At 50.3% G+C, this 12741-nt stretch overlaps 1 protein-coding gene and 1 long non-coding RNA gene across 2 annotated transcripts in view; one reads left to right on the top strand and one right to left on the bottom strand.

The window, feature by feature from the left end:
• Positions 1 to 12741, bottom strand: part of LOC140411190 (dynein axonemal heavy chain 8-like) — a 2783184-nt gene that overhangs the window by 1776586 nt on the left and 993857 nt on the right. Inside the window, exon 39 of the mRNA XM_072500280.1 lies at positions 9050 to 9152. Within this exon, the coding sequence (XP_072356381.1) occupies positions 9050 to 9152 (103 nt within the window). The remainder of the gene's footprint in view (positions 1 to 9049; positions 9153 to 12741) is intronic.
• LOC140411192 (uncharacterized) overlaps positions 598 to 12741 on the top strand; it is a 71897-nt gene continuing 59753 nt past the window's right edge. Inside the window, exons 1-2 of the long non-coding RNA XR_011940837.1 lie at positions 598 to 770; positions 9006 to 9268. This is a non-coding gene — a long non-coding RNA (uncharacterized lncRNA). The remainder of the gene's footprint in view (positions 771 to 9005; positions 9269 to 12741) is intronic.

Here is a 12741-nt window from a genome sequence, read left to right on the forward strand (position 1 = left end):
ATCAGAGGATTGGATAGGGTGGACAGTGAGAGACTTTTTCTTCAGCTGGTGATGTCTAGCACGTGGGGACATAGCTTTAAATTGAGGGGAGATAGTTATAGGACAGATGTCAGAGGTAGGTTCTTTACTCAGAGAGTAGTAAGGGCGTGGAATGCCCTGCCTGCAGCAGTAGTGGACTCGCCAACACTAAGGGCATTCAAATGGTCATTGGATAGACATATGGACGATAAGGGAGTAGTGTAGATTGGCTTTCGAGTGGTTTCACAGGTCGGCGCAACATCGAGGGCTGAAGGGCCTGTACTGCGCTGTAATGTTCTATGTTCTATATATTTTTAAAAACATAGTCATATGTTTCGACGCACTTCACATTGAGCTTTATCAAGCAAAATTTGCCATCTAGCCGCGTAACGAGATATGGAAAAAGCAAAATATTGGCAATACTGGGTTAGGTATGTAACAGGCTTTAAGCAGGCACATAGTCTACTACTATTGCATCACAAAGGGTCACCTGGACTCGAAATGTCAGCTCTTTCCTCTCCCTACAAAGGCCGATGAATAGCAGGAGAGGCCAAAAACGAGATCAGCACTGGGTGCTAAACAGTTTGCGATGCAACCGGCCCGTTATCACCACTTAAACATACAATTAACAAAAGCTACCCCATATTCAACAGCCTCCCATCATTCTTTGGCCTCCCCAGCAAGTGCTCCCTCTGGTTCCGATTAGTATTCCTTTTGAACCTGCTAGAAGAGCTTCTGTGAGCGCTGAGGAGGTGAGTAGCCACCTTTCTCCCATTCAAATAGCCCGGGGACACTGGGATTGCCACTCCAGTGCTTTGTGAGGGGTGAGGGACCCTCGGCTGGGGGTGGGGGACCCACCGCAGTGGTGGGCCATCATAGGAGGGTGGGAGGGGGTGCTGGGTGGGGCAACCGGCAGGCAAGTGCTCGTGGCAACACCATGCCAACCCCTGGATTGTTTACCCATTCAGGGGGCAACCCTTGTCCCTGCCCGTCTGCCCCAGCGACCACCCATAATCCCCGCCGACTGCCGAGGCTTCAGGCTGTGCGGCTGAAGGCTATCGCAAATAGGGAATTGGCAATCATGGTTAAGTGAGCATTGACACATGCCAAGTGGATTCCCATGGGTGGGCGGGCCATGTAACATGTGGGAATCATTACCTAGCATTCCAATCACGCTTTGATGCATGGTCACTGTGCCTGAACACTGTGGGAAGCAACACCACACACGCCACAGCTAACATCCAAACAACCAGTGGATGGGTGACATCTCTGGGAATATGTCCACTGCCGGAGGGTGGATGAGTGCCACGGGGAGGGGGGAGTGGGATGTCCGGAGAGGGAGTGCAAAGGGTTCGGAGGTCAGCCCGCATTGCGGAAGAAAGTGACAGAGGCATCATAATGGTTGTGCAAAGAGGTGTTTAGTGTGTTTTACAATCCCCCACTCTCCCGATGGTGCCGTCCCTCCCCCAAATGCACTACCTCACACAATTTATTTTCCCAAATGCACTACCTCACACTTTTCCAGATTGAATTCCATTTTGCCACTTCTCTGCCCACTCAACTAAACCATTGATATTATTCTGGAGTCAACAACTGTCCTCTTCACTATCAACTACAAAGAACACTACAGCATAGGAACAGGCCCTTCAGCTCTCCAAGCCTGTACCGGTCATGATACAACCTTGAAAATATCACTGCTGGTCACGTCCATGGGTGGACACACATTCTCATATCATTCTCTGCCTTCACACAGTTCAATTTCTGGAATACCTGTAGCTCTCATACACCCAATATTCCTGCAGCTTTGTGTGCAGGAGAGGATGCTAGTTAGAATGCGTGGCGCCAAAGGCCTTTCCCGCCGGCCGGCGGTGCGCCAACCACTCCGGCGCGGGCCTAGCCCCTCAAGGTGAAGGCGTGGCCCCTAAAGGTGCGGAGAAATCCGCACCTTTGGGGCGGCCCAACGCCGGAGTGGTTACCCCCACTCCATTCCGCCGGGACCCCCAGCCCCGCCGGATTGGGGAGAATCCAGGCCCATATATGCCCCATTTTCAAGTATCAAGGTCAGGCACATACAAGGTTAAATGTGGGACTGAGTACAATACCGGTCACACACTGATGTAAAAAAGCACATGACCAAGACCATAGACATGGACACGGCTCCCTGACTGTGTTCCTTAATGCATTTATATATCATCACAAGTCATAGGGCCATACAGCACAGAAAAGGACCTTCGACCTATTGCGTCTGCACCGGTCAAAAACAACCACCTAACTATTCTTGTCCCATTTTCTAATAGTTAATTATTAGTAGTTAATAAAGACTTGCTGTTTACATACAGAAGGTGACAAAACTATCCTTATTAGATATGTTCTGTAACCAGCACCATCTCAACAGTTGGTTCCATAACATGCCCCTAATTTAACAAGAGGGCACAGATGTAAAGTGATTTGCAAAAGATGCAAATGTGATGTAAATGAAAACCTTTTTCACACGAGTGATTTGGGTTTGGAATGCGCTGCCTGGAAGCGTGGTGGAGGCACGTTCAATTGAGGCATTCAAGAGGGCATCAGGTGATTATTTGAATAGAAACAATGTACTGGGGTAAAGGCAAAAAGCAGGGCGACAAAGTCACAATGTTTGGAGAGATGGAATTATAACTTTCTTTTTAAAAAAAAAAAAATTTTTATTAAAGGTTTTCATAAAATATCAATAACAAAATGAGAAAGAAAGAAGAACCCAACAGGGTTAAGTACAAAACACAATCTAAAAAAGCAACCCCCCAAACCCCTCCCCCCCGTACCTAAATAATAAATTAACATTAACACCCCGACTTAAGACAACAGGTGTATACACCCCCTCAGACCCTTCCAGTGTAAATAACATAAACAAAAATAAAGTAAACCCCCCCCCCCCCCCCGAGCTGCTGCTGCCATTGACCAATGTCTAGCGTTCTGCCAGAAAGTCTAAGAACGGTTGCCACCGCCTAAAGAACCCTTGTACCGACCCTCTCAAGGCGAATTTCACCCTCTCCAATTTAATGAACCCTGCATATCGCTGATCCAGGATTCCACGCTTGGGGGCCTCGTATCTTTCCACTGAAGGAGAATCCTCCGCCGGGCTACCAGGGACGCAAAGGCCAGAATTCCGGCCTCTTTCGCCTCCTGTGCTCCCGGCTCCTCTGCCACCCCAAATATTGCGAGCCACCAGCCCGGTTTGATCCTGGATCCTACCACCCTCGACACCGTCCTCGCTACGCCCTTCCAAAATTCCTCCAGCGCTGGGCATGCCGAGAACATATGGGTGTGATTTGCTGGGCTCCCTGAGCACCTAACATACCTGTCCTCACCCCCAAAGAACCTGCTCATCCTTGTCCCGGTCATGTGTGCACTGTGCAGCACCTTAAACTGTACGAGGCTGAGCCTCGCGCATGAAGAGGAAGAGTTCACCCTCCCTAGGGCATCTGCCCACGTCCCCTCTTCGATCTCCTCTCCCAACTCCTCCTCCCACTTACCTTTCAACTCCACCACCGAGGCCTCCTCCTCCTCCTGCATCACCTGGTAAGTTCCCAAGATCTTCCCCACTCCCACCCACCCCCCCGAGAGCACCCTGTCCTGTACTGTGTGTGGCAGTAGCCGTGAAATTCTACCACCTGCCGTCTGGCAAACGCCCTTACCTGTAAGTACCTGAAGGTGTTCCCCGGGGGGAGCCCGTACTTCTCCTCCAGCTCACCCAAGCTCGCGAACTTCCCGTCCACAAACAGGTCCCCCAACTTTCGTATGCCTGCCCTGTGCCACCCCGAAAACCCTCCACCTGTTCTTCCTGGGGCGAACCGGTGGTTCCCCCATAATGGGGTACATGCCGAGGCCCTAACTTCCCCCCTATGCCGCCTCCACTGCCCCCAAATTTTGAGGGCCGCCACCACCACCGGGCTCGTGGTATACCTCCTTGGAGGGAGTGGCAGCGGTGCCGTTGCCAGCGCCCCCAGACTCGTACCCACACAGGACGCCGTCTCCAGCCTCTTCCATGCAGCCCCCTCCCCCTCCATCACCCACTTGCGCACTATTGTCGCATTGGCGGCCCAGTAGTACCCACAGAGGTTGGGCAGCGCCAGCCCCCCCCTATCTCTACTCCGCTCCAGGAACACCCTTCTCACCCTCGGAGTCCCTCGCGCCCACACAAACCCCATTATACTCCTGTTAACCCGCCTGAAAAAAGCCTTCGGGATAAACACGGGGAGGCACTGGAACAGGAACAAAAACCTTGGGAGCACCGTCATTTTGATTGACTGCACCCTACCCGCCAGGGACAGCGGCAACCTCTTGAACTCCTCCTCCATTTGCTCCACCAACCTTGTAAAGTTAAGCCTATGCAGGGCCCCCCAGCTCCTGGCCACCTGGACCCCCATATATCTGAAACTCCTCTCCGCCCTTTTTAGTGGGAGCTCGCCAATCCCCCTCTCCTGGTCCCCTAGCTGAACTACGAACAGCTCGCTCTTCCCCATATTGAGCTTGTACCCCGAAAAGTCCCCGAATTCCCTAAGCATCCTCATTACCTCTGGCATTCCTCCCACCGGGTCCGCCACACACAGCAGCAGGTCGTCCGCATAAAGCGACACCCTATGCTCCTCCCCACCCCGCACCAACCCCCTCCAGTTCCTCGACTCTCTCAGTGCCATAGCCAGGGGTTCAATCGCCAGTGCGAAGAGCAGGGGGACAGGGGACACCCCTGTCTCGTCCCTCGGTGCAACCGAAAGTACTCGGACCTCCTCCTATTTGTGGCCACACTCGCCATCGGGACCTCGTACAACAGCCTAACCCACCTGACAAACCCCTCCTCAAACCCGAACCTATTCAGCACCTCCAACAGGTACCCCCACTCTACCCTATCGAAGGCTTTCTCAGCGTCCATCGCCACCACTATCTCCGCCTCCCCCTCCCTCGCTGGCATCATGATAACGTTCAAAAGCCTCCGCACATTCGCGTTCAACTGTCTTCCCTTCACAAACCCCGTCTGGTCTTCATGGATGATCTGCGGCACACAATCCTCAATCCTCGTGGCTAAGACCTTCGCCAGCACCTTGGCATCTACATTTAGCAAGGAAATCGGTCTGTAAGACCCACATTGCAGGGGACCCTTGTCCCGCTTCAGGATCAATGAGATCAGTGCCCGGGACATCGTCGGGGGTAAAGCACCCCCCTCCCTTGCCTCATTAAAGGTTCTAACTAACAGCGGGTCCAACAGGTCCATATATTTTTTATAGAACTCGACCGGGAAACCGTCCGGCCCCGGAGTCTTCCCCGCCTGCATGCTTCCTATCCCTTTGATCAGCTCCTCCAGCCCAATCGGGGCCCCCAGTCCCGCCACCAGTCCCTCTTCCACCTTTGGAAACCTCAATTGGTCCAGGAAACGGCCCATCCCTCCCTCCTCCCGTGGGGGCTCGGATCGGTACAATTCCTCGTAGAAGTCCCTGAAGACCCCATTGATGCCAACCCCACTCCGCACCACGCTCCCTCCCCTGTCCTTAACTCCCCCGATCTCCCTAGCTGCGTCCCGCTTCCGAAGCTGATGCGCCAGCATCCGGCTTGCCTTTTCCCCATACTCGTAGACCACCCCCTGGGCCTTCCTCCACTGCACCTCCGCCTTCCTGGTGGTCACCAGGTCGAATTCGGCCTGGAGGCTGCGCCTCTTCCTCAACAATCCTTCCTCAGGTTCTTCCGCATACCTCCTGTCTACCCTCACCATCTCCCCCACCAGCCTCTCCCTCTCCCCCCCGCTCCCTCCGCTCCTTGTGGGCCCTGATGGAGATCAGCTCTCCCCTCACCACCGCCTTCAGTGCCTCCCATACCATCCCCACTTGGACCTCCCCGTTGTCGTTGGTCTCCAAGTACCTCTCTATACTTCCTCGGACCCGTTCGCTCACCTCCTCGTCCGCCAACAGCCCCACCTCCAAGCGCCACAGCGGGCGCTGGTCCCTCTTCTCCCCCACCTCCAAGTCCACCCAATGCGGGGCGTGGTCCGAAATGGCTATTGCCGAATACTCGGTATCCTCTACTGTCGCTATCAGCGCCCTACTCAAAATGAAAAAGTCGATTCGAGAATAAGCCTTATGGACATGTGAGAAGAATGAAAATTCCCTAGCCACCGGCCTTGCAAATCTCCAAGGGTCCACCCCTCCCATTTGGTCCATAAATCCCCTCAACACTCTAGCCGCCGCCGGCTTCCTACCCGTCCTAGACCTGGAGCGATCCAGTGCAGGATCCAACACCGTGTTAAAGTCTCCCCCCATTATCAGGCCCCCCACTTCCAAGTCTGGGATCCGACCCAACATACGCCGCATAAAACCCGCATCGTCCCAGTTCGGAGCATACACATTGACCAGTACCACCCTCTCTCCCTGCAACTTACCACTTACCATTCTGTACCTACCGCCATTATCTGCCACAATGCTCGACGCCTCGAATAACACCTTCTTTCCCAAAAAGATCGCCACCCCTCGATTTTTGGCATCTAGCCCCGAGTGAATCACCTGAACTACCCACCCTTTCCTCAGTCTTACCTGGTCTGCCATCTTCAGGTGTGTCTCCTGGAGCATAACCACATCCGCCTTGAGCCCCTTTAGGTGCGCGAACACGCGGGCCCGCTTGACCGGCCCATTCAGTCCCCTTACATTGAAGGTTATCAGCCGGATTAGGGGGCTACCCGCCCGCCCCCCTCCCCCGCCGACTAGCCATGACCCCTCCTCGGCCAGCCACGCGCCCGCACCCCACACCCGGCCCGTTCCCCACAGCGGCACCCCCCGTCTTGACCCACCCCACTCGCTCCAGCTCCTCCCTGATCTTAGCAGCAGCAACTCGATTCCCCCCCCCCCCCCCCCCCCCCCCGGCTAGGACCCATCCTAGCTGGTTTACTCCCCCCATTGCACTTCCGCAAGTCAGCTGACTCCTGCTGACCCCGGCCACTCCCGCCTCCCCTTCGACTCCTCCGATTGTGTGGCACACCCTCCTCTCCCGTTCCCCATTCACAGGCTCTCCCCCTCCGTTCTAAGTGCGGGAAACAATCCTCGCTTCCCCGCCCCGGTCCCGCCCCCCCCCCAGTCTTCGGCGCGGGAAAAATAATCCCGCGCTCTCCACCTACCAGGCCCCGCCACCAACCAAAACATTGCCCAACCCGCCCCATCCACCCTCCTCAACCCGAAAGAGAAAAACACAGAGAAAAAGAAATCCAAAACAATGCAAAGGCCGCCCCCCCCCCCCCGAACCAAAAATAGGCATAACATATCCACCGCAGTCCCCAATCACCCATCCCGACCCTCAGTCTGTGTCCGGCTTCTCGGCCTGAACAAAGGCCCACGCTTCCTCCGGAGACTCAAAATAATGGTGCCGGTCCTTGTAGGTAACCCACAATCGCGCCGGCTGCAACATGCCAAACTTCACCCCCTTCCTGTGCAGCACCGCCTTCGCTCGATTGTACCCGGCCCTCCTCTTCGCCACCTCCGCACTCCAGTCCTGATATATCCGAACCTCCGCGTTCTCCCACTTGCTGCTCCTCTCCTTCTTGGCCCACCTGAGCACACACTCCCGATCGACGAACCGATGGAACCGCACCAGCACCGCCCGCGGAGGCTCGTTAGCCTTGGGCCTCCTTGCCAACACTCTATGGGCCCCTTCCAGCTCCAGGGGCCCCTGGAAGGACCCCGCTCCCATCAGCGAGTTTAACATGGTGACCACATAGGCCCCCACGTCCGGCCCCTCCAGCCCCTCCGGGAGGCCCAAAATCCGCAGATTCTTCCGCCTCGACCGATTCTCCATCTCCTCGAACCGCTCCTGCCATTTCTTGTGGAGTGCCTCGTGCGCCTCCACCTTTACCACCAGGGCTAAGATCTCGTCCTCATTGTCAGAGATCTTTTGTTGCGCCTCTCGGATCGCCACCTCCTGGGCCGTCTGTGTCTCCAGCAGCTTATCAATAGAAGCCTTCATCGGCTCTAGCAGGTCCTTTTTAATCTCTCTGAGGCAGCGCTGGATACCCTCCTGTTACTCCTCCGCCCACTGCCTCCACGCTGCCTGGTCTCCGCCTGCCGCCATTTTGTCCTTCTTCCCTCCCTTCTTCTGGTCCACCACCACCTTTTTTGTCACCCCGCTCCTAGTTAAAGCCATATACTGACGGGGAACTATTATTAACTCCTTCCCACACTGGGAAATGTCGAAAAAGTGCCCTTGGGGGCCCTGAAAAGAGCCCAAAAGTCTCGAGAGGGAATCCTTTTGGCAGTGTTCTCTTCACCAATCTGACCCAAAATGTCCGTGGAAATTCCTGAAAAAGGTCTAAGTGTTCGTTCCAGACGGGAGCTGCCGAATGCGTGACCTACTCCTCCATGGCCGCCACCGGAAGCCTCGTCCCTGCTTCTTCAGTGGCCCTGGTGAGATCTTTTCACAGTTGTTCCCTCTGCTGTTAGAATTCACTTTTGATAAAGGTCCTCAGGTCAGTTTGCAGCTTTAAGCTTGCCCTTCCCCCGCTTGCATGCTGGAAGGGGCCCTTTTTATCCTGATTGCAGCCAAATCTTCCACTGCTTCTGCCGGACCTGGCAGCCAAAAGACACAACACTCCTGGGGGACACCGTCAGGGGAGTGTTGCAGTCCTCTTGCCACACCGGGAAATGTCAAACAAATGCTGTGGGGGCCCTGCAAAAGAGCCCAAAAGTCCGTTTCAACCGGGAGCTACCGAATATGCGACCTAGCTCTGCATAGCCGCACCCGGAAGTCGGAATTATAACTTTCAACCTCTGAGTTCACTTGTTCAGATCCAAACATTCATATTCAATAATAATGAGAAATAGGTATCTAAAACACAGAATAATGGCAAATAGGATTGTATATAGCAGGTTGAATTCCAATTGCTAAGTTTCATACTTCTGTTTCTAAATAATCAAAGGAGATTCAAGCGTTCCCGATAACAATATTAATCATTTCTACTTTTATTTTTGTTTCCTCAGTTTTTTAGATTTGCAAACATATAATAGAAGTTACTCAAACAAACCTGGATGGTGTGTGAGTCACTGGCCTGTCCAAGGATTTCCAGTAAAGTTGGATCTGATACAAAGAAAAATCTCGGAAATAGCAACCTTTTCTTTTCTAAATATCTGTGAAAATAAGAAAGTTAAAACACATCAACATATTTCTAATACCAATTTCATTTCCTATATCCAATTTTCCTGTGGTTATGGGTTTCCTTATTACAATTAATATCAGATTTACGGTAAGTTGCTAATGGAGAATTAGAGAATATGCTAAGCATAATAATAATCGCTTGTTGTCACAAGTAGGCTTCAATGAAGTTACTGTGAAAAGCCCCTAGTCGCCACATTCCGGCGCCTGTTCGGGGAGGCTTTTACGAGAACTGAACCCCACTAATGGCCTTGTTCTGCAGTACAAGCCAGCTGTTTAGCCCACTGTGCTAAACCAGCCCCTATAATATCTAAATATCTAATAGCATAATATCTAAAGTATAGCAAAATTAAGTTAATGTTTCAGTGTCTTCTATTATCAAAAGTCTTTTTTGCCAAAAGAAATAGTAAACTATGGTTTTTAATTATTTTTTATCATTTCAATGAAGAGAGATTGCAGAACTCTGAGGTACAGAGGGATCTGGGTGTCTTGGTACACAAATTACAAAATGTTCGTATGTAGATATAGCAAGCGATTAGGAAGACAAATGGAATGTGGTTTATTGAAGGGGAATAGAATATAAAATCAGTGGTATTTTGTTCTCCTCATTTAAAGCACAGTTTTGTTCTCCTTTTTAAGAAAGAACAAAGGACGGAATCTTCCAGTCCCATCAACAGCAGAACATCTGCCGGGTGGGTGAGCGTAATATAACATGAGGCCAAAAATTAGTTTTCAGACATCGGGAAAATCTTTTGAAATCCAGTTCTCAGGACTTTAAAGATTGGATAAGGAGTTTCTGGCATACCTGCCATGTATGCTCATTAAAAAACCACCTTGCTGGATGAAGGTATCTGCCAAATGAAGTTCTGTGCCAGTCAGAAATTAGTGCGACTGCTTTTGTGACTGTGTATAAGTGGCATGCACCTGGTGAGCTTCACCTTTACCAAGGCTTTGAGGTCAGTTGATGCTGCTTTCACCTTCTTGACTCATAACTTGACTCATTTCAGATGCAGGTGGCACCCAGTGTTGCTGAGGAGGGAGTTCCAGGATTTTGACCAGGCTACAGTGAAGGAATGGTGATGTATTTCCAAGTCAGGATTGTGTGTGGCTTGGAGGGAATCTGCAGGTGATGGAGTTCCCATGCATTTGCTGCCCTTGACTTTTGAGGGTGTAGAGTTTGTGAGTTTGGAAGTGCCATTGAAATATCTTTTTGAATTGCTGCAGTGCGTATTTTAAATGGTGCACACATGTTGACTTTGAGATGGAGGAAAAACTGAAAGAATTGCTCACTAAATGTATTCCTTCAATCACAGATCCATTGAGATACAGGTTCCAGATAACCCTGCCTTTGTAGTGGAATTCGCAGGGTCGGTATTGAACTATTGCTTTTACTGATATATATTAATGATCCAGGTCTTGGTGTACAGGATACATTTTCAAAGTTTGTTGATAACCCAAAGTTTGTGAGGAGGATAGTTTTGAACTTCAAAAAGACATAGACAAGTTGGTGGAGCAGGCAGATAGGTGGCAGATGAAGTTCAATCTGGAGAAGTGAGCGGCGATGCATTTTGACAGGAAGAATGTGAAGACACAAAATAAAATAAGGGGTAAATTTCTTAAGGGGCTGCGGAGCAGATGGACCTGGATGCATCTGTGTATATATCATTGAAGATGGAGAGAGTAATTAATAAAGCTTATCGTATTCTGGGCTTTATTAATCAGGGCATAGAGTACAAAAGCAAGGAGGTTAGGCTGAGCTTATACAAGACACTAATTAGACCTCAGTTGTGTACACTTCTGGGCACCACATTACAGGAAGGATGTGAACAAATTGGAGAGAGTGCAGATGTGGTTGACAAGAATGGTTTCAAGGATGAGAAACTTCAGTTATGAGGATAGATTGGAGACGATGGAACTATTTTTTATTTTATTTTATTTATTTTATTTATTTATTGTCACCAAGGTAGAGTGCAAAAGTATCGTTCTACGTACAGTCCAGGCAGATCGCTCCATACATGAATACATAGAACATATTATAAATACACAATGAAAATACATGGACATAGACACCGGATGAAGCATACGGAATATAGTGCTACAGCTGTAGAGAAGAAGCATAGAAAGATCAGTTCATTGCATAAGAGGGCCATTCAGAAGTCTGGTAACAGCGGGAAAGAAGCTGTTTTTGAATCTTTTGGTGCATGTTCTCAGGTTTTTGTATCTTCTGCCCAATGGAAGAGGTTGGAAGAGAGAATAACCTGGGTGGGAGGGGTTTTTGATTATGCTGCCCGCTTGTCAAGACAGCACAAAGTGTAGACAGAGTCAATGGATGGGAGGCGGGTTCGCGTGGTGGTACATTTATAAAAAATGGTAAGATTTATTGTGCACTTACCAATGGAGAATCCAGTCCCTGACATCTTTGGCCGTTGGCTGCCCAATAATCACAGTCACCAGGTTTGTAAATGTAAACACGATTACTGTTTATTACTGTTTAGTTATAACAGAAACTATCATGAAATCTCCAGTAATTACAATTGGTTAACAACAAGCTAATAACTAATAGCCACTTTAACATTCCCCTACCATCTACACAAACACACACAAGGCAGACAAACACAGAGGGGTGGAAAGGGGTAAAAATCATAAGTGGAGGGAAGAAAGAGTCTTTGTCCAGATTATGTCTTTAGCACACTTTCCTTCACAGCAAGTTTGCAGATAAAAGTCTTTGCATTACAGGTTTGCAGCCTATAATGATTTTCTTTGTTGATTTGTTCACCCTGGTACTCTGTAGTTTAGAAATGAATTATTCACAGCTTTCCCTGGAAAGGTACCTCATTTCTCAACAAACTGTGCTTTCAGTTCGTGGTTTGTCTTCAGGCCTCTGTAGTTCCAAGAAAACAGCACCCAGAGGCTATCTGGAGAGAGTCAGCCCTCACAGTGGGCTTTCTTAGGGAGTTAGCTGGATCTTTCTTTCACCGTGCTGCCAGAATCTAAATTAAAACCAAACCCAGATCTTGGGACTCCGAAAAACATCCCAATAGAATAGGATCCAATCATCACCAGTTACCGGGAAGAGCACAGCCTTTTGGGCCAATCCATTGATCAACAACCAATCAATCAAACCGAGTCCTAATCCATCTTTGTCACTGATGCCAGCCAGTCTGTAACTTCTGTTTAAACCAACACAGCCTTCCGGATTCTTCCTGCTTGCCTTAAAGTGCATGTCAATAATCATGTCAAGAAAGGGAAATAAAGGAATAAACAGGAAGGACCCTTATACCAACGTGACGTCATTCCGTCGCAGTTTGCAACGTGAACCTTGCGATTAGACCTCTGAGGGAGATTTCAGAGGTGAGTTCACAGGTCGCCACTATCTGCCAAGGAGTCCAATGGAGAGAGGAAATGGTGGACTCAGGTAAGTTCTCCTCAGGTCCAGCGAGAGGAGTTGAGTGATTGCTCCTTTCGTGGGCAGGGTGCGGATCCTAAGAACCAAATGATGCTGGAGGATGGTGATGACACTGCTCCTCAAATATCTCCTGTAAATGTCTGATTCCTGCCTGATGG

This window comes from Scyliorhinus torazame, chromosome 4, assembly GCF_047496885.1.
Source record: "Scyliorhinus torazame isolate Kashiwa2021f chromosome 4, sScyTor2.1, whole genome shotgun sequence".
In the NCBI taxonomy this organism is placed as follows: domain Eukaryota; kingdom Metazoa; phylum Chordata; class Chondrichthyes; order Carcharhiniformes; family Scyliorhinidae; genus Scyliorhinus; species Scyliorhinus torazame.